The 20,253-nt window shown below is 35.1% G+C and overlaps 1 protein-coding gene across 1 annotated transcript; it reads right to left on the reverse strand.

Moving 5' to 3' along the window:
* Positions 1-13,422: 13,422 nt before the first annotated feature.
* Positions 13,423-15,721, reverse strand: LOC123534842 (uncharacterized). The gene has a single exon (XM_045317279.2). The coding sequence runs from the start codon at positions 15,719-15,721 to the stop codon at positions 13,676-13,678; it is 2,046 nt and encodes a 681-aa protein (XP_045173214.2). The 3' UTR covers positions 13,423-13,675.
* Between the last annotated feature and the right edge of the window lie 4,532 nt (positions 15,722-20,253).

Consider the following 20,253-nt stretch of genomic DNA (forward strand, 5'->3'; position numbering starts at 1 on the left):
CGAGTTCTTTCTTTGGGTTATAATAAGATATTACAGTGTCACTGGTCAATGCAATTTCTTCTGTTTCTCTCTTTTGCCATTTTACTCCTTTCTGAGTCATCCAATCTATCTAAAGTACCTGATCTTCTAAACGAAGATCTGAAAACGACCAATTCACATTCGTCTCCTGTACATTTTGCTAGTCTTAAATTTCATTCTAGTCAATTTTGGTTTAGTCATGGCATTTTTTTATGAGATTAGGTGATTAATTTGCAACCTCATTTGTAGATACATTTTTATTACCAATTTATTGTTATATTAACCTTGAAGATTCTTAATATAAATCCTCTAGTTGTCATTTTTTGCAATGATTGCTTGAAAAACACAGAGCAAAATGTATATTCGAAATATAACACATCCAAGTTGAAGAAAATCAATTTACACACCTCTAAAACTCAAAACAAATTGTCAACACACAAATTTAAACAACCAACAAAATTATAAACAATAAATTCACGAAAGAACCAACAATTCCATCTGCAAACAAACAAAGTATCGACTTCGAAACGAAGCCACAATTAAACAACCAAACAACCAAAATACTCTCCGAGCAAATCTAAAATAATGTACAATGAAACGCACGCCAACAATCTGCAACACGAATCTTTCTTTCAATGACTCGAAACAATTTTAAACTGCATGTATAATATGCGACTTTCTACTTAAAATGATTAAGCACCTTTCTTATTTGGTCCATTCTCTCTCTAATGCAGTTTTATCAGTAAGGTAAATACAGTAAAAACTTTTGTTCAGCTGTCTACAGTATATATTTACACCTTAGGTTAAACGCCGTTTGAAACAAGTGACAAAGAATAATTCTGACACACATTACCTTACTACCATGATGTTTGCCTCTTTGACACCTGTAGTAGTCGCACAGCGTTATTGGTATTAAAAGCATGGAATATGAACGGTGTTGTTCAATATGTAAAAAAAATGAAAGGCCTGAAGGGCCTGAGAGTCGGCTAATGATAGATGTACTGGTAGTATAGTCTACCAGTTTCAGTTTGGTTTTAGTTTTTTTCCCCAACTGAACAGAGATTTTGTTACAATAGATGAAATGGACATTCAATCGATGCCTAGTAAAACTTTGATTGACATTATACAAGTATTTAAACCCAATATATTTCTCTTAAATTGAAGAGTGGTTCGCAAAAATAAAAATGTTGAAAGTACAAACTACAATTTGACAGGTGACACTAAGATACTGCCCATGACTATAAATATTTTTCCAGTAAACATTTGCCTCCGGCATTACCAAAACAGGCAATTATCGGCTGGTATATATTCGCACATGATAAAATTTGAATATGAAAATTTATATATTGAAATTTTATAGCGCGGATTGCCACATACAATTTGTAACGGATGGACGAAAGAACTGTTCAGATATTTTACAGATAAGGGACCTGGCAATAACCGTGTCACACGCTAGGTATTGTTCAATCATATTATAAGGGATGTGAATTTAAAATATACTTACTTTTGCGTTTAAAGATATGTAAATGTTGCTGATGATATATAGTGTCATGAATGTTTACACTGACAGGAAAATTGCGCATTCGAAACTAAGAGAAGTTACTCAGACTAGCTACCAATTTCGGAAAAGATAACCAATATTAATAAATGCAGTTCTTTTTCAGTTAAAACCATCATTTATTCTATTTCAGACCTGTTAACCCCTTCAAAACCATGTCAGTAGTCCCCAAGTCTATGTACTTTCAATTATCCGCTTTGATTCATGTAGACAGACAGGCCCAGACTGGGATGAAAAAATGTTTGAGCCATTTTTACGTGGTCGGTAGCAGGGTGGGTGTGGGGAGGGGTGTTCCTTCCCGCTTTGAACTGCAGTCAGATTTTGAAATGGGCATTGTGGCAGGTGGTAAAAGGGCAAATGTATCAAACTGTAAAGTGGCAATATGGGAGGAGGGTGTGGGAGGATACCCCCTCCTGCAAGTAGGGTTTGGGGTATCACCACAAGCAAATTTTGAAAATGTAGACCCTTGATACAGCCTTTGGTGCGATTTCTAACTGAAAATCTTATGTTTCAATTTCTAAATATTACCTAGATTCTTTTTAGTATTACAATATTCAAAGTATGAATGACTGTCACTTCATATTTTTACTTTCAGGTCATGCCTCAGCACTAGAATATAAGTCTGATATTGATTCTATGTATGTATTATAAAAATAAATTCTAGAATCATTTCTGTTACAATAATATCTATCATGTCTGTTACTTTAATGTTTAAATTTCATAACACAGCTCGATATTTACCCAAAATATTATATCCGGATATGATTACACTTTCTTTTATACCGCCAAAATCTCCAGTTTCAACAATATGTTTTACAAATTGTGATGATATGAAGACAGTTTAGCAGCAATTGGCAGTATCTGACATTGAAGTTTACGGTTAAATTATTTAAATCATTTCAAAAAAAAAATTGTTTCGTTTCGTCAAAGCACGTACTCTAACATAGACGATCTACTTTCGATTTCAAAAACTACAAGAAAATACAATTTACTGTTTCGCCGATTTGTTTATTTCTCGAAAAATAAGAAATAAAATCATTTTTAAAATCAGTAGTAATTAAACAAATCAGTAAGAGCTCTTTCTCGGGATAATTTATCCGCTTACTGACTGCAAAAATCAAGCCATGTGTCATCATGAAAAGCAGAATGGGTGACGGTTTCATTTTTTTGCGAACCTGAATCGTAAGCAAATTATCCAAACCAGTCAAAATTCCAGAAAGGTTACGATCTAGATTCTTTCTAGTATTACAATATCCAAAGTATGACTGTCACTTCATCTTTTTACTTTCAGATCATGCCTCAGGACTAGAATACGAGTCTGACATAGATTACAGTCGAACTTCGATGGCTCGAACTCGAGGGTCCCGTGGAAATTAGTTCGAGTTTTCCGTTGTTCGAACCATCCAAATGGCGGCCATTTTGAATTTGGGAATTCGAGGGCATGATGTGTTACAAACCTTACATCGTAATATATTGTCATATTGTACCTAAATGTGAGTATGATACGATGATAAATAAAAAACGAACGCTGAAATATGCTTTATTTCAAACATGACATGATACGGAAAAAACACAAATAAAACACTAATATAATTATAAGAATTTGGTGAAGACAGCATCAAATAGAAAGACATGAATAACAAACCTTTTTGAATCATAGTCCAGTACAAATATTATCAAATTTATTGCTTTCCAGTAGCCGACTTAGCTATCCCCCCGTATCCAGGTCCTTTACTAAGTTGTTCAGCCATGCTAAAGCAGTATGAAAGTTGACGTCGGATCTCCCGTTTTTATGCAGAAAAAATAAAGACAGACGTAGTATGTACATTGCTCAATCATTTTAAATAATTTTATTCGTATAAATAAAAGCCCATTAAAGCATTGCAGTGAACGAAAGTCACTGTTTAATTTGTTTGTCGTATACCGACGCTAATTACGTAAGCGTGTGAAAATTACGCACGCGCCGGTTAAAGGGGAAGCTTGGCGAATGTCAGACAGAAGTGTGAAAAACTTTGTAAACACAAGCCATCCCGGCAAAAATTGTCTGTTCGACTGAAAAGGTGTAATTATCACTGTAATTAAGCCGAGGGGACCACCAAATGAGTTCGAGAGTTCGAATTATCGAAGTTCGAGCGATCCGAGGTAAAAATATATAGAATAAAGAAGGAATAAATTCGGGACCGGGCGAAGAGTTCGAGCGATCCCGGGTGTTCGAAAGATCCGAGTTCGAGCCATTGAAGTTCAACTGTATATGTAGGTGTAATAAAAATAAATTCTAGAATCATTTCTCTTACAATAATATCTATAATGTATGTTACTTGAATGTTAAAATTTCATAACACAGCTCGATATTTACCCAAAATATTATATCCGGATACGATTACACTTTTCTCCAGTTTCAACAATATATTTTACAAATTGTGATGATACGAAGACATTTAGCAGCAATTGGCAGTATCTGACATTGAAGTTTACGGTTAAATTACCTCTTATTTAATTCTTTTCATAAAAAAAGTTGTTTCGTTTCGTCAAAGCAGCCAAACATAGACGATCTACTTTCGATTTCAAAAACTACAAGAAAATACAATTTAATGTTTCGCCGATTTGTTTATTTCTCGAAAAATAAGAATTAATATCATTTTTAATATCAGTAGTAACTAAACAAACCAGTAAGAGCTTCTTCTTCCGATAATTTATCTGTTTACTGACTGAAAAATTCAACCCACGCAAAGTCGTAGAAGCATTGTTATAAACAGATCACGCGTGTTCGCCGAGAAGTGTCCAGAATGTAGTTAGGATTCATCCGCGAAGTCTCGCGGAAGAATTAACGTACTGCACATATCTTATTCGGGTCATTTAAAATGAAGCTGTCATAATTTAATTTCATCGATGTGGTAAACTCTTTGATAAGAGACATTCCAATGCTTTCAGAGGTACCCACTCAATAAAATACTAGCAGTATGTTCTGGAACTATATTTTGTCTTTCGCTGGATGCTACGCAAGCTTTGTAAGTCTGCGCAATTCATAAAATGCACAGCACAATAAATTTGTTATTTGCGCAATGATTTTAAAGATTATTTTTTGAAACGGACAGGGTAACAAATGGATAATTTGGCTAATAAGTTATTATGCAGTTTTTATTTGAACTTGTGAACATCATATTTGCTATTTTGTGACAAAAGGGCATAAAATTCGTCACTATAATCATATGCGCAAATGTATTACCAAATCCCGCAGAATCGTTATGCGTGTTTATGCTTAATGAGTTACCGCGGAAGAAAATACGTGGCTTTATCCCAGTATTGCACAATTACAAGTCATAAATATGACAGATTACATCGTATATTGGTCATAGCAAATAGGATTGACATAAATGAACTTCATTCGATCAATGAACTCTTTGAAATTAGAGACAATCCAATGGAACTACATCACTTCGCTGTGTTGTGAGGCCATTTAAGAATGAGAAATCGTGCGATAGCAAGGACTCGTCAAACGCTTGACAGCGTTTAGCCGACTCAAAAAAATGAATAGTACAACTATGTCAAAGTAAATTGATAGTTTTTGTGTAGGTCTCGCTGCACATAAAGACTGCTGCTGGAATAGTCGATAAACTCTGTAAGAAGATCCTTTGAAAGCAAAATTTAGCGAAATAATAGCAGAACCGATTTAACTTGTTGCTGGAAATGTCTGTGCAAAAATCAGGGTTTTTTTGCCGGAATTATGGGGACGGGATTGATGGGAAAGCTTTGTTCAAAGGAACAACAACCAACAATTCCAACCGCCAACAACGAAAGTATTAACTTCGAAACAAAACCACAATTAATCAGCCAAACAACATAAATATTCGCTTAGCAAACAATCAAACGAAAACCACAAATCTCCAACACAAATCTTTCCTTCAAAATGAATCTAAACAGCATAAAACTGCACGTATCTCATGCGACTTTCTTCTACAGCTAATAAACTCTCATGGGAACAAAACATATGTTATAGATATAGATGTGCTTCTAGAAAGGCATCTATAGACATAGTACTAGAGATCAATCAATCACCCAAATAATAATCCTACCTTGCATTTACATTTACACCTGTGTAACGAAAATTAAAAGGCAAAATGCAGTAACTGTATGGTTAAAAACTTAATGATAAGTCATTTCATTTAAATGTCCATTTTCATGGTAAATACTGAAGAGTTTTTTCTTGTTTTTATGTATGATGTGTGGTATGATATAAATGACATTATACATAAATTTCAGCTTAAATAGTTGATCCGAATTCATTTTATGAGTCTTAAAACATTTTGTGATATCATACAAAAAGCATGCATGTATTTGACAATTCTTTAGCATTGATACAAGTTTTTTCTGCAGTAATCCAGTTATAATTGGGGAATAAATATTTATCAATGGCTAGATAGGTAGGACTATCTGCAACATGGAATTAAATAAGAAGTTTCAGAAAACCATCAATAAAATGCTTGAAAATTATTAAATCAAGACTTGAGTATTTTTTGCGGTCTTATCTTATTATATATAAGCAATCATCATTAACAGTTTTAATGGTTTTTTATAATTTGAAGTTTAAGGTACTATCTCTACATCTAAACTATAACAAGCTTCACGAGGGACACAACCAAGTCGTGTTTAATGAAGGTCCAGAATGGCATCATCCTGTCTTCACACCAAAATCGTTTTATATGATCTATCGGCTGCTCATGACTTCACTGGCCATCAAACAATATTACATCGCCTTCAGTGCTATTTCAGAATAATGAAAGAAGATGAAATAGATAAGTGACCGCGTCGATAGTACGATAGTGCATTATCAACGCCTGTATCAATACAATATTAGTACTGGATACAAAGAGACACTATACGCACACTAATCATGTTGCTGCCACGGTCTGCTGCTATATTTAAGCCAAAATAAGGCTTTGCATCGTATTATATGAGTCCTGTCTAGCTTATATCGTCTCTTGGATGCTTAACTACATATTGAAGGTCAATAATGATAAAACATTAGAATTATAGTTCAAATCAAGACATTTCTCTAGACACATGGGTGACATATCGGTGAAAATCCAGTGGCTTTATGATGTAATGAACAATCTTTGTAAAATATTTTAAAAAATAAAGAAACAGAGGTTAACCTCCATGCGAAGCTGACACCTACACAAAATAGGTCACATTGCCAGGTATCTTACCAAGACACCCATTGTACCATATCAATTTTTTGGTTACCTCACAATTATGATAATGTTACGCATTCCTGGACATATCATAAAGCCTGACATATCATGTGAACACGGATTCTCGCAGATGAGTCTTTTTTGTTCATTTGTATTATTTTTAGCTGTATTTTGATGGTGAAGGGTAATTATTTAGTAATCTAGAGAGCTGTTTTTACGTACTTAATAATCGATTGTTGTTTAGGAATGTATATTAATCTGTATGAATACACGAAAAGAGAGCATCAGTTATGTATATTTAGAAAATTGCGACTTTGACAATGCATTTTCAAAAAATGAATGATTGATGGCATACGCTTCAACATGATTTTAACAGGAATTATATATAAATGGATAATCTCGTTACAAATCGAGGATTATTTCACAATTACTCTTAGACTACAGCTGGCTTGGCGATCAGCATTAAGAGGGCAGTTCGAGGACTGGTCAGCCCGGTGTTAGTATAATGTGACTGGGTGGGGTATCATGTCACGTGTCTACGGCGTGATATTCCAGTGAGGCAGCATTATAAAGTTGGGCATTGTGATCACTGCTACAAGTAGACACCGTCGTTTATATGACTGAAAAATTGTTGAAAAAAAACCCGTTAAACCCGAACACACACACACACACACACACACACACACACACACACACACACAGCTTATGGTATAACTATTATTGTGATACTTAATCCGGGGCCTTATCTCAGAAATGGTAGCAGACCCCACCCTTCTATTTATAATACATAATGTATACACATTGTTATATTGGAAAATAACTTTAAACGCTCTCGAATAATATTAGATAACATTAAATAACTTCTGTTTTTCTGCACAGCATAGAAATCCTAATGATACAGGACTAGTGTAGAACGAGATAACAGACGCAATGATCTGACCATGGGAACTATTACACACATTTAAAGAAGAAAAAATACTAAGCAAATATGACCCTACTGAACAGAAAACAACTTATGACGAAGGCAATTTTACATGATACTCGTATTATTATTGTTATTCTTCAGCGTGTAATAAACTGTATCTTTGAATGTGGCTTTTTCTTTTGGACTTCTGTCTTTGTTTTTTTTTTTTTGTCAGATATTGTTGTCCTGTTTGGATTAGCCTTACTGATAGATAAACACGCTCCCTTGCGCACAAAAACTATTGTTCTTCGACCTAGCTGTCCGTGGTTTACAGACGAACTTCATAAGGCTAAACACTTATAACGCAAGCCTGAGCGAAAATGGCGTGAATCCAAACTAACAATCGAACATCAACTTTATAGGGACCAATGTGCTACCATGAATAAACTCCCTAATTCAGGCCTGAACCGACTACTTCTCTGATAAGGTGAAGTCGTGTGGCACTGACCACAAATGTTTAGCTAAGTTAACCAAAAATCTACCATGAGAAAGCCATGATGCTTCCCGTCCCTCTAACACAAGGAATTTGCGCAGAAAGGACCATGTATGATAAGGGGTGTTTTGGGCCCCCATTCCAATTTTGTTTTAATATGCATCAATAACTTGGCAAATGTATGTATTTTCTCATTTCAGTTGCCAAATTTCCCAAATACTCCATTAAATTCATAAAATAATAATTTAACTATAGGTGCCTGTGTGTTTGTAATTATTTTCTGAATTAGGGGGTATACGTAAAGAAAATAAAAAAATGGAGATTCTGTTTACCTAAATTCCAACTTTTCACAATAAATAGTTATAACAGTAGTGTACAAATATTTATAAAATTAGAAAACTGCCATATGATATTTGAAATAGTGCAGAAATTAAGGGAGATAACTCTTCCTTACTAAAATCAGCTGTTTGTAATGGAAAACATGGTTTTCTTTGATTATTTTTCGAAATTAAGACATGTAGAGTGGTTTGAACCGTTCTATATGTTTTCTATTTTCCATGACCACTTTAATAATTCAAACTATAATAAATTAAACAACTTGTTACCATGGTAACGGAATGTCCATGAATATAATTTTGCACAAATGACGAGTTTGAGCTCAATTTACTTGCCCGTTTCATCGTATATAATATTTTATTTACCTTTACATGTAGTGTTCTCTATCAGTACTTCATCTGACGTGATTTCTCGATTGCCCTTTATCTGTCTGTCTGTCTGTCTGTCTGTCTATTTGTCTGTCTGTCTGACTGTCTGTCTGTCTGTTACTCAATCGGTTTTTCAATCTGTAAGTTGTGATCATACAAAAAATCCAAAAGTAGAGTTGTGTGTGTGTGCGTGTGTGTTTGCGTGCGTGTGCGTGCGCACGTGCATGCATGCGTGCGTGCGCATGCGCGTGCGCATGTGTATTCTTTTGTTTTTGTTTTCCTTTGATGTTTCTTTGGTAAAAACTCGTCAAAATGTAAGACAAAAGTGATAAAGGGGATCCTTAAATGCTTTTGAAAGTGCATTTTGTCAGCTGCGAAATACAGGTTATACATACACGTTAAAATTATATTACCCATGGTACATTAGAGGGTTTGGGAATATGCTAGTCGTTATAAGCCGTCTGAGGACAACAACACTCAACTATACAACGGCCTTCTCAACTGAACAGATACAAGTCCAAAAAGGGGTCGAATTTGTAATAAAACAAAACAGATTTATGGATTTTTTTTAATTTAGTTCAGTTCTTCACAGTAAATAAGTGTCCATTACCGCAAGTGGTAACTGAGATACTGTTAACATACAAAACCTAAAATTAACCTTATTAGGACGCCGATGCCGATGACAAATGGATGGACTAATTGAAGAGTCTTATGTCTATACCTATTCTTCGAATACGCTTACTAAAATTGTGATTTCTCTGATGATACAACTTTCACGAAGAAAGTGACCTTCGTCGCAGGACCAAACTCCTGTTTAAGATGTATACATTAATGTTAAAAATTGTTAGATAAACATAAGAAGAGACAAAATAGTACTTTATTGACATGTCGAAATGTCAAATCATTTTAATAAGTTATGTTAGATTTAACATAAATCAATAGATAAGTTTCAATATGATATATATTTCATTAATACAGTAAAATTCAAATAACACATTATAGCAAAAGAAAGCATATTTGTTTTATATTGGTGAAACAAACAACTTTGCTGAAGACATAACAAGGAAATATTAATTATGATATCTAATAATACTACAACACATGGAAGCAATAACAAACAAGGCAGTCTGAAAGACAGCTAAATCCCCCGCCACTGTTATCGATTGTGAAAGGGTAAACATTTGACGTTGAGCTGTGACCTTGTTCTTGAACTGACATGGCTGACTCATGAATTCTACACATCTTCTTGATGAGGTGATCATTTGACCAGTTCCATGAAAATCCTTCAAGGGAAAGGAGACACAGAGTTCAAACCTCTTACCTTTAGCTGGGCCCATGACCCTGAGTTGACATTTCTGAATCACAAGTTCTTGTTGAGGTGATCATTTGACCCAAGTTTGATGAAAATCATTCAAGGGGTTTAGGACATACAGAATGAACACGAAATAGAAGACTAAAACCTTTTATCCTTAGTGGTGACCTTGACTTTCAGTTGGAAAGGCTGACTCATGAATTCTGCACATTGTCTTGATGAGATGATCTTTTGACCCAGGTTTCATATGAATCCTTCGAGGGGATAAGGAGATAAACAGCGGTCACAAGATGGAAGACTCAAACCTTTGACCCAGAGTTGCAACATTGACCTTGAGCCAACATGTCTGGCGCATAAGATCTGCACATCGTCTTGATGAGATGGTCATTTAACCCAAGTTTCATGAAAATTCTTCATTTGAGCCAATTTGGATGACTCATACCTTTTGCTTATTATCTTAATGAGGCAATCATTTGACCCAAGTTTCATGAAATACATTCAAGAGGTTTGGGAGATACAGTGTGGACACAAAATGGAAGGCTCAAACCTTTGACCCCGAGTTGTGGCATTGCCCTTGAGCCAGCATGGCTGACTTATGAGTTCTGCACATCATCTTGATGAGATGATCATTTGACCCAAGTTTCATGAAAATCCTTCAAGGGGTTAAGGAGAAATGGAGCTCACACGAAAGTGTTATGGACGGATGGAACGACAGACGGACGGAAACCATTTCTTTTACCCCCACCACTCGTGGCGGGGGATTAATAATGATTTCACTCATGTACATATATATTACCCCACTATCTACTTGAGAACTGTGGATTTCGGAAAAAAAATAGTATCAGTACAGTTCATAAAAATACAGTTTCAGTTATTCTCACATATAACATCCTTTATCTTATGTTTATTAATCTACTCTTCTTGCCAGTGAGGATTTACTTATGCTAAATATCTGATACAAAATGCTATATAGTGTATATTTAATGCTAAATGTGACACCTCTTATGCCTATGTACAGCGCATGATAATGTGCAATTGTTACATGTTAACTGTTTAAGGTTAATTGATATTTATTAATTGCTAAATTCCAAAAACTAAATGCTATGTACAAATTATCATATTGCATCTATTTACATTAAGTGTTAAATGCTTAATGTCAAATGGATAATGTGTAATGTCTACCGGTAAATGGTAATCGTCAATATTTTTTCTTTTCGACTACTAGTATCTGATGTATACATCTTTAAATAAATGTATGTAACTTTAAAATATTTGAGAAGGCATATTTTCTCCAGCTTAACCTTGCTGGATACGATTGATTCTGCCTTTTTCGATCAGTGTAGATCATGATCAGCCATGTACATCTATGCAGTCTGATCATGATCTGCACTGTTCGTCATTTATATGTTTCTGGTATGCACCACTTTCAGCAGTTAATGGTTATGATTAAGTTGAAAGATGGGCAAATTCATTAATGAAATTCAGCAGGGGTAGGTTAATATAAATCACCAATATATTCTAAGTCATGGAGACTTGAGACAAAAGTTATTTATTAAAAATATTCACGGACATGCTTTTTATGGAGTATGACTATTATTTTTTTCAGGTATTTATTTTAGCAAATATTTAGTTTTAAGCATTATGACATTTATTGTTTTGCATTTTGCAATATAAAAGTAGAATGTATCATTATTCAATAGTATCCTTTATTGAGAGTATTAATTTATCACAGAACCATTAACTTAAGATGTTTATTATTGTAAGAGCTTAGCAATTAGCAACTGGTGTTCTTTGCATGTATAATTTGACATTTACAGTGCCGGACTATTATGTATGGAAATCCATTCAAATTGCCAAATGCTTAATTTTAAAACAGTGCAAAATGCTGTTGCCAAATGCTTAATGTAAAAATAATGACTGCTAAATGGCGATTCACAAATGATAAATGCCAATAGTTAATTGAGAGCTGTGAAACAATATATATGCCAAGTTCTAACTATTAAGTGCTTAGTCAAGAAAAAACTTGCACACATGAAGGGATGAATGCTTGTCCTTTGTTACATAACTTTTTTGTTTTGAGTAAACTGTAGACACAATTGAACATGTTATTGTTTTAATTCAGACTGGTAGTTACATGCATTTCTTTATGAAATGCATAAGCTACTTTACATTATATTTAGCGTTTCGCATGTAATACTAGTATATATGACAATGACTGTGTTCACAAATACAAAAAAAATGTAGTATGATATTTGTAATCAATGTTCCTGTAGGAGTGGCTTATCAAACTTGTTCTGGCTACAGAGAATACGTTACCTCCGTATGACATCTCAAAAAGCAACTGTAGTAGACAAACATAAAAACTTGAAAACTTCAACATCTTCACACTAATATGTATTGCAGTCACACACAGAAATGACTGCAAGAATCATTGACAAATATTACATGATACTGTGACTGTCCAGCTTCAATGTTGTTAGACGAGCCTAGCACATGATCTTTAATACATATTTTAAAACTGCAGTAGTAGATCCATCTGACATTTGGCAAGTCAGTTGAATTGTCTCTTACCTAACGTATAACAATAGATGAACTGCTAGAATATTCATAGTTCAATATGGTAGCAAATACAAAGCAAAATGTTAACATAATATTAATACAATATTAAAAAGGTAATTTGATGTGAAGCAGTTACAAAGAAAATAATGTACAATTAGCTTTATGCTTAAAGATGGCTATTTGATTTTTCAAACAGTTTGAGACTTGACTAACTTACAATGGAATCATTTTGATATAAATGGCGAATAGATATTTTTATTATATACCTATATAAGTTCTGTCAAAAATACAGCTTGCATAATGCAAGGAAATACGAACAGGCTGAAAAAAATCCGTATTGTACCTTCCAAAATCCAATATTGTACCATCCGTAATGTATGTTGTCGGACTACTTTTATTAACATGCATGAGCTGACACAGTTATGTAAATAGCACACACAAAAACATCACTCATTTCATTTCGACATCAACAAACATTTAAGATTTCGTTCGATCACAAATAAATAAACAAAAAGATGGAGGTATATAATAAAAGGGTCATTACAACAGTAGCTCGATCTGACATTTTGTATTCGGCCCGCTAGAATGGGTTTTGAAAGATCGGAACACACTCGGCGAATGCGCGCCCCGTGGGATCCGATCTGGCAAGATCCACTCGAGCCGAATACAGCATCCCAGATCGAGTTACTATTGTAATAACCCTATTGTATTAATCAGACCTAAAAGTACAATGTAAAAAGCTAATTCTTCTCAAGACAGAAGAAGTAATGACCTGTTTGAAGTAGTCTATAGAACTCTTACATTTTTCAGAAATATCCTAGATTTGATGCGTGTAAATATATAATTTCTGTATATGAAAATGAACATTGATACCAAACTTCTGTCAAGTCTTCCAGTTAGCTAGGCGGTAAGAATTTCTCGAAAATTCTCGTTCTTCACTCCTCTTCCCCTGATCCTGTTTCTTCTTCGCTCGATATATCTGATTCGGACTCATCTTCAGGAATATTACCAGCATCAAGAAGAGAATAATTTCTCCCGGGAATTTCTAAACTTCTGAATCGAAAATAGCCCAGGTACCAAATGACACTCGCAACATGTGCACAACACCCTACTACCCTTGCACCAACTTTGCATGTGCAATACCATCCTTGAATAGGGTCATCTGGATTTGGTTCGAACAGTATCCACAAGGAGTGTTCCATACTGTTGGAATGCCTGGATTGTATTTTAAACTTCAGTAGTTCTTTCTCTTCCTTATGCACGTACAGTAGATAATCTCCATCTTCCATATGTTCTCTTGTGTAGTAAGGGGCTTGCTTCAATTGGTACACACCTAGTGTAATGTCCCTTAGCTGGTCATAAGTAATTCTAGGAAAGCAGTCTAGACATTCATCTTTTGATTCTACCAAAGAATAAACAACCCTTTTGGTAAGCATTCCAGTTTCCTGAAGACGTTCCAACAGGTCATTACTTCTTCTAGAACGAATTAACATTTTTCGCGCAATATCTGCAGATTCTGGTTGGTCTTGGCTGAAAGGTCTTCTATATTTGTTAATCAATGCACCAGTAATTTGCAAATAATCTGTTATGAAAGGAATTGTGTTATTGCTTATTACTTTATCCAAAAGTTTGAATTGTTTAAGTCTGCCATTGGCACTTTCAACCACCCATCTCACCTTTGTTATAAGCCGATTTTGATTTGCTTCTTCGCAACTGTGCTGTTTTTGCCCCTTCTTTAAAAAACTTGGCATATGCACTTGAATACCTCTCTCCTCCAGAAATTCTATACTGTCCCTAAAACCTCTGTCAACAATACATGTGTCATTTTCTTTCACCCAATCATCAATATTTCCTTCATTAGTTGCCATCATGTGTTTAGTTATACTGGCATCATTGTTTTTTCCATCTGAAAAGTAGGGGCCCAGAATTGCTAAGATATAACCATCTGTGCCAACTATTACCATTGGTTTCACTAAAGGCCTGTGTTTATGCATCGAGTACGATCTACGTTGAAATTCATAATTCGAGCTTTTTTGAACATAAATATAAGTGCCATCCATAACAAGTACTGCTTGATCATCTGCATTTGTAAAAAGTTCCTTCGCAATAGGTGTAGTATGATTTTCACAAAATTGTGAATGTGAGATATGCTCAAAACCAATGTTTTCTGGAACAAAGGACTCCATTAGATCTAACCTTGCTGATGTAATAGACCTTTGTATTTGAGCAGGTGTAATTCCGAAGAGTACTGACAGAAGCTTGTTTGACAAGCCTGTTCTCAACTTGACCAAAAATATACCGATGCAATTTCTTGCAGTACGAACTTCTGTATCACGAAGTTTATCAACATGTTTTACCAAATCTTCAAACTGGCCTTTTGAAATTCCAGTCAATGTGTGGAAGTCATCATCTGACATGTTATATGTGCAGTCAAAGTTCAGGAACTTTGACTGCAACATAAATGTCCGTACATTTTTTAGAAGATGTAGAATGTCAGTCCTTGAAAGTCGATCAGCCAATTTATTTTCTTTTAGGGCATTTAATGATTCCTGTGTGAAATGACCATTTTCAAGATGTGAGGCACAGCACCTGTTCTTAAAGTCTACAAAAATGAACTTTTCAACAAAAGCTTGAGCAATAGCTGAAGATGGAATTCTAATGATTTTATTTTTTGTAGTAGCATTCTTCTTACAGACTATACAGGTCTTGTGTGAACGGGCTGACACCGGTAATTTCAATAATACGTTTTTCGGGCTGTTCAGAGGATTTTCCACGTGCCTATTCCCTGTTCTTTGAATAGGTTGCCCTGTCTTCGTTTTAGCATAGACACTAAAACAGGCGCCACAAATATATTCTTCGTCTCCAATGGGTCTTGTGAGACATTTACTAGCGTATTTTTTCAGTTTTTCGTCAAGAAGTCGCCTCCTGCTGTTGGGTTTACACCTCTTTTTGCATAGGCAACAACTGATTGACTTTGACATACCTGAATAAATGAAGTAATTGTTTGATGAGGTCTCTGTGAAGGTCGGTGATTCTATGATAAAATCCACAAAATGTGTTAGGAATCTTGGTGCAGTATTTGACAACAGTATGGATATGGAACAACAAGCCAACTCCGTGTGCCGGGCTGCACAACTTCGCAGAATAAGTCACATCAGACACATCAGACAGGTATCTTACCAGTGATGCCACAAAAATCCTTATCAACAGCTGGTTACTTCACGGTTAGACTACTGTAATGCCTTGCTAAGTGGTATTCCAAACAGTACACTTAACAAGTTGCAACATGTCCAGAACACGGCAGCTCGCGTCATCACTAAGACGCCCCGTCGCAATTATATAACAACGGTTCTGAAGGAGCTCCATTGGTTGCCAGTGAAATCCAGGGTGCAGTACACGGTTTTGACACACATTTACAAGGCTTTACACAATCAGTCACCTGCCTATATTAGGGATATGATAGAAGTGTATAAATCGGTCAGAAACCTAAGATCACAATACACGCTGTCACTGGTTATGCCAAAATCTATAACTTTGATGTATGGCAATCGCAGCTTTTTGTGCACTGCTCTAACGCTTTGGAACTCCCTTCCTGTCAAGATCAGAGAAGCTGACTAGCTAGCTGCTTTCAAAAGCCTGCTTAAAACCCACTTCTTTGTACAATATTTTGTTAACCCACCGATACATTGATTAATCGATACGTTTTACATTCATGATTTTTGTTAATGTGGAATGCATTATCTTTGTATACGTATTTGTTTGTATTTTTCCAATTTATTCTGTAAAGCAATTTTGAACGTGTACAAGTGCATGAAAAGAGTGCTATATAAATGTGGTATAATAATAATAGTAATAATAATAGTCAAATATAAAGGAGAACCTGCTTAAGCGAATAAAATTCATAGAAGATTAAATAATAATTGTGTATAAATACCTTTTTGTGCATTCTCTTCCTTTTGGTTGGAAATTTTTCCAAGTTTTTAACAATCCAACGGAGGATATTAAGGACATCAAGCTCTCTTCCCTTCTAATTTTTCATCATTGTATCGTATCCTTTACGTAAGTTAAAATTCACTCGTTTTGGATTTGGAGGTTTGACGAAATACCTCATAGACTTTTTAGAGTTCTCAAATTCCCTGTTGATGTCTAACGAAAACGATCCTTTTTCAACTGGGGTTTCGAAATTTGGAGAACCAATTTCGAAGTTGCCATTTGTTTCAAAACGTGCTGACACATTTTCTGTAGCCAAACCATGTTGATGATTTCCGCTCATTTTAAATATAATATATTCCTGTAGTTATTTTGGTAATGTCCTGGTATATACTGAACTCCCTTCAAATTTTACAGTCAAACAGAAAACAGCTGGATGAAAGAAAAATGTATTTGTATTCGAGTGAATGCAACAACGATATAGAGTGAACTGCGTGTCTCTTTAGTGTTGAATGTCTCCGCTTGTCTCGGTATTTTGAACAAAATCAATACACGGTTATGTCATTTTCGAAAAATGTGCTTTTCAGAAGACATTAAACATTCAATAGTATTGACAGGTGAAAAAGTACACGGTGGAATGTACGATTACGGACATGGCTGCATTTTAAGCAAACTGTTCGAGCAAAGTACACAGTAATTAATCTGTCATACTAAGTATGTTATATTCCTAGCCAAGGCTAATTTCCGATTATGATAAATAAACTTAATATAACAAAACGGTTATTGAACATTTCAGATGAGACATATTTCATATGTTCGCCGTCCGTCCGTCCACACTTTTCACATCACATTACATCTCCCAGGGGCGTAACTGTACACCAGATATGAGCAGCATAGCTACGAATCAAGCAGATGGGGTAGGTGACGGAGGGGGTCTCCATCTCCTGGTGGATTGGGTTTTTAGGGCATCCCTTGAGGATATTCAATCTTTTTCGGCAAGAGATGCGTTCTCTTGCTATATTCCAGAGTTAAAATATTTTGTTTATCACATTGTACTACATATTACAAAGATAATCATTTGAATTCATAGTTTATCACACCACTAATGCATACTGGCAGTGATCGTGGCAGTGTCTAAAATTGCAACTGGAGCAGCCCGGATATTTTGAGGAATATAACCATTTTTTCCTGTAGAGTCCTATGTAACTTTAGTCTGGAAAGTATGTGCTTCAGTAGCGCGATCACTCTGGCATGAAACACTTTGCATGTCATTCTGTGATATATTCTATTGTGCAACTGCACGCCACCCGCGCAGGCATATTGCGTATCACCAAAGGGACATAACAATGTGTCTGTCAGGGTAACTGCATCTAAACTCTTACCTGATTCCAACTGCTACACACGTGAGAAAATCGCATATTCGAACCATGTGCAACTAGATTTCTGTTTGTATCGTTTTTGAAATCCTCTTCAATGTTTGATTTAAGGCATGACTTCTGCATTCGCATTTTGACAGGTTTTTCACAAATGAATCTACCCACACATAGCAAATATTTCAAGTTTTCTCACGTGAAACGAAACTTTGTAGTAAACATAAACAACATCTTATATTGGCAAAGGCTGATTCAATTTCATAATTTGTTAAATGGTATTTCGGTATTAAGATTTGGATATAGATTGATAAATTTAATTGCAACCATTAAAAGATCTTTACTATCACACCAAGAGTATTATATTTAGCGTAACTTGTTGTCTTACCAGAGACACCGGTGATTATTTTTGTTCTCTTAATGCTCTCTTGATTTACCAATAAAGCATATGTCATTTGAAACTTGAACAGCAGAGTGAGACAGTTGTCCAGTTTTTGTGCATTGAATCTGAATTTTTCGACACGCCCAAATTGAGTACATAGAAGTTCAATGGACACAGGTAGTGTTATGTTGGTATGTTTGTAGAAAACGAACGTTTAAATGGTTTAACTTTGTCCCTTGTAGGGGCTGCTCAAGCTTAAAATAGGAAAACAGCCTTTAAATGACTTCTTCTTATTAACTGATTGATGGATCTTTATCAATCTTGGTCTGTTTCATCATTATAAGGTCCTTTCCCAATTTTGTTCGAATGGGGGCGCTTGACCCCTTTTAGGGTTCGGAAAGTTAAAAATAGGAATATATTAAAAAATTTTCTTCTTAAGAATCGCTTGGTAGATATTCAGCAAACTTGATCTGTAGCACCATTTGTTCAAATGGCGGAGTTTAGCCCTTTTAGGGGCCACTACAGCTTAAAATAGAAATACCTATAGGTAACTTGTTCTGATGAATCGCTTGATAGATCTTCATCAATCTTTGTCTGTAACATCATCAGAAGGTCCTCTCCTATTTTGTTCTAATGGAGCGTTTGCCCCTTTTCGGGCCCGCTAGAACTAAAATTATAAACAAATACATCTCCCTATCTCGTTTCCAAACGGGTTGCTTGGTCCCTTTTAGGAGCCGCTAGAGCTAAAAATGGAAATACCTAGAAGCAACCTCTTCACGAATCATCATTAAACTTGGTCTGTTTTGTTATCAAACGTGCACTAAAAGAGATAAAACTTTTACAAATACAGTTAGAAATGAAGACGGAACTAAAATTCATTTTTATTTTCATATTATTACATGACTGTATTCTATGGTTTCTCTGATTGGCTGTAAACGGTTCGAAAAGTAATGAGTACAAATCATATCAACTTATCTTGGGTTATAATAGTACGATAATAAAAATAGATCGAAATAGGTGCTTGGAAAACCGATATGAACCTGATCTGGTCTAAAATTAGACGGTAATATTTCCAATTTCAATCGTACAATTAAATGAGACGTTCCTTGGTGTTCAGCCAATCAAAAACCGGCTTCCATACGCAATCATGAAACCAATCTAAACAAAAATGTCGGACAAAAGAACGCTGGAAAGATTCCCGACAGTTGATGAACAAGAATTTAGAAGGATATTAGAGGAAAAGGATGCTAAAAACACACGGATATCAACAAATAATGCTGTTAAAATATTTAGACAATGCCTTAAAATCAGGAATTTGCCGGAAACCTTTGAAAACTACAGCAATGAAGTGCTTGATGATATTCTGTCAAAATTTTAAGCGGTTCGACAAGGAAATGGTGAAAAATACCAAAAATCTAGTTTATATTCTATATGATATGGACTTAACAGGCATCTTTCGCTCAAAAATGTGGACATCAAAGACTCTGCATTTCAAGTGTCTCAGAAACATTTTAAAGCTGTGGCCATAGATTTGTAACATGAAGGAAAAGGGGCAATTACACATTATCCACAGAGAGAGTGACCTGAAGAAACTTTATGAATATTTTGACACTAATGACAATGTTAAACTTCAACTAAAAGTATTTGTTGATATAATGCTGTATTTTGGTAGAAGAGGCAGAGAAAATATACATGAGCTAACAGTTGGTGACTTTGCAGCCACAACCGATTCAGATGGGCGCGTCTTCATTTATTTAACAAAAGATGAGCAGACAAAAAATCACAAGAATGATCCAAACAGTGCTGATGGCAGGATGTATGCAAAAAGCGG

This window comes from Mercenaria mercenaria, chromosome 2 (genome assembly GCF_021730395.1).
Source record: "Mercenaria mercenaria strain notata chromosome 2, MADL_Memer_1, whole genome shotgun sequence".
NCBI lineage: Eukaryota > Metazoa > Mollusca > Bivalvia > Venerida > Veneridae > Mercenaria > Mercenaria mercenaria.

What these genes read in the sequence shown, in the direction of transcription:
- LOC123534842 (XM_045317279.2), bottom strand. Translation starts at nt 15,721, where the DNA reads ATGTCAAAGTCAATCAGTTGTTGCCTATGCAAAAAGAGGTGTAAACCC.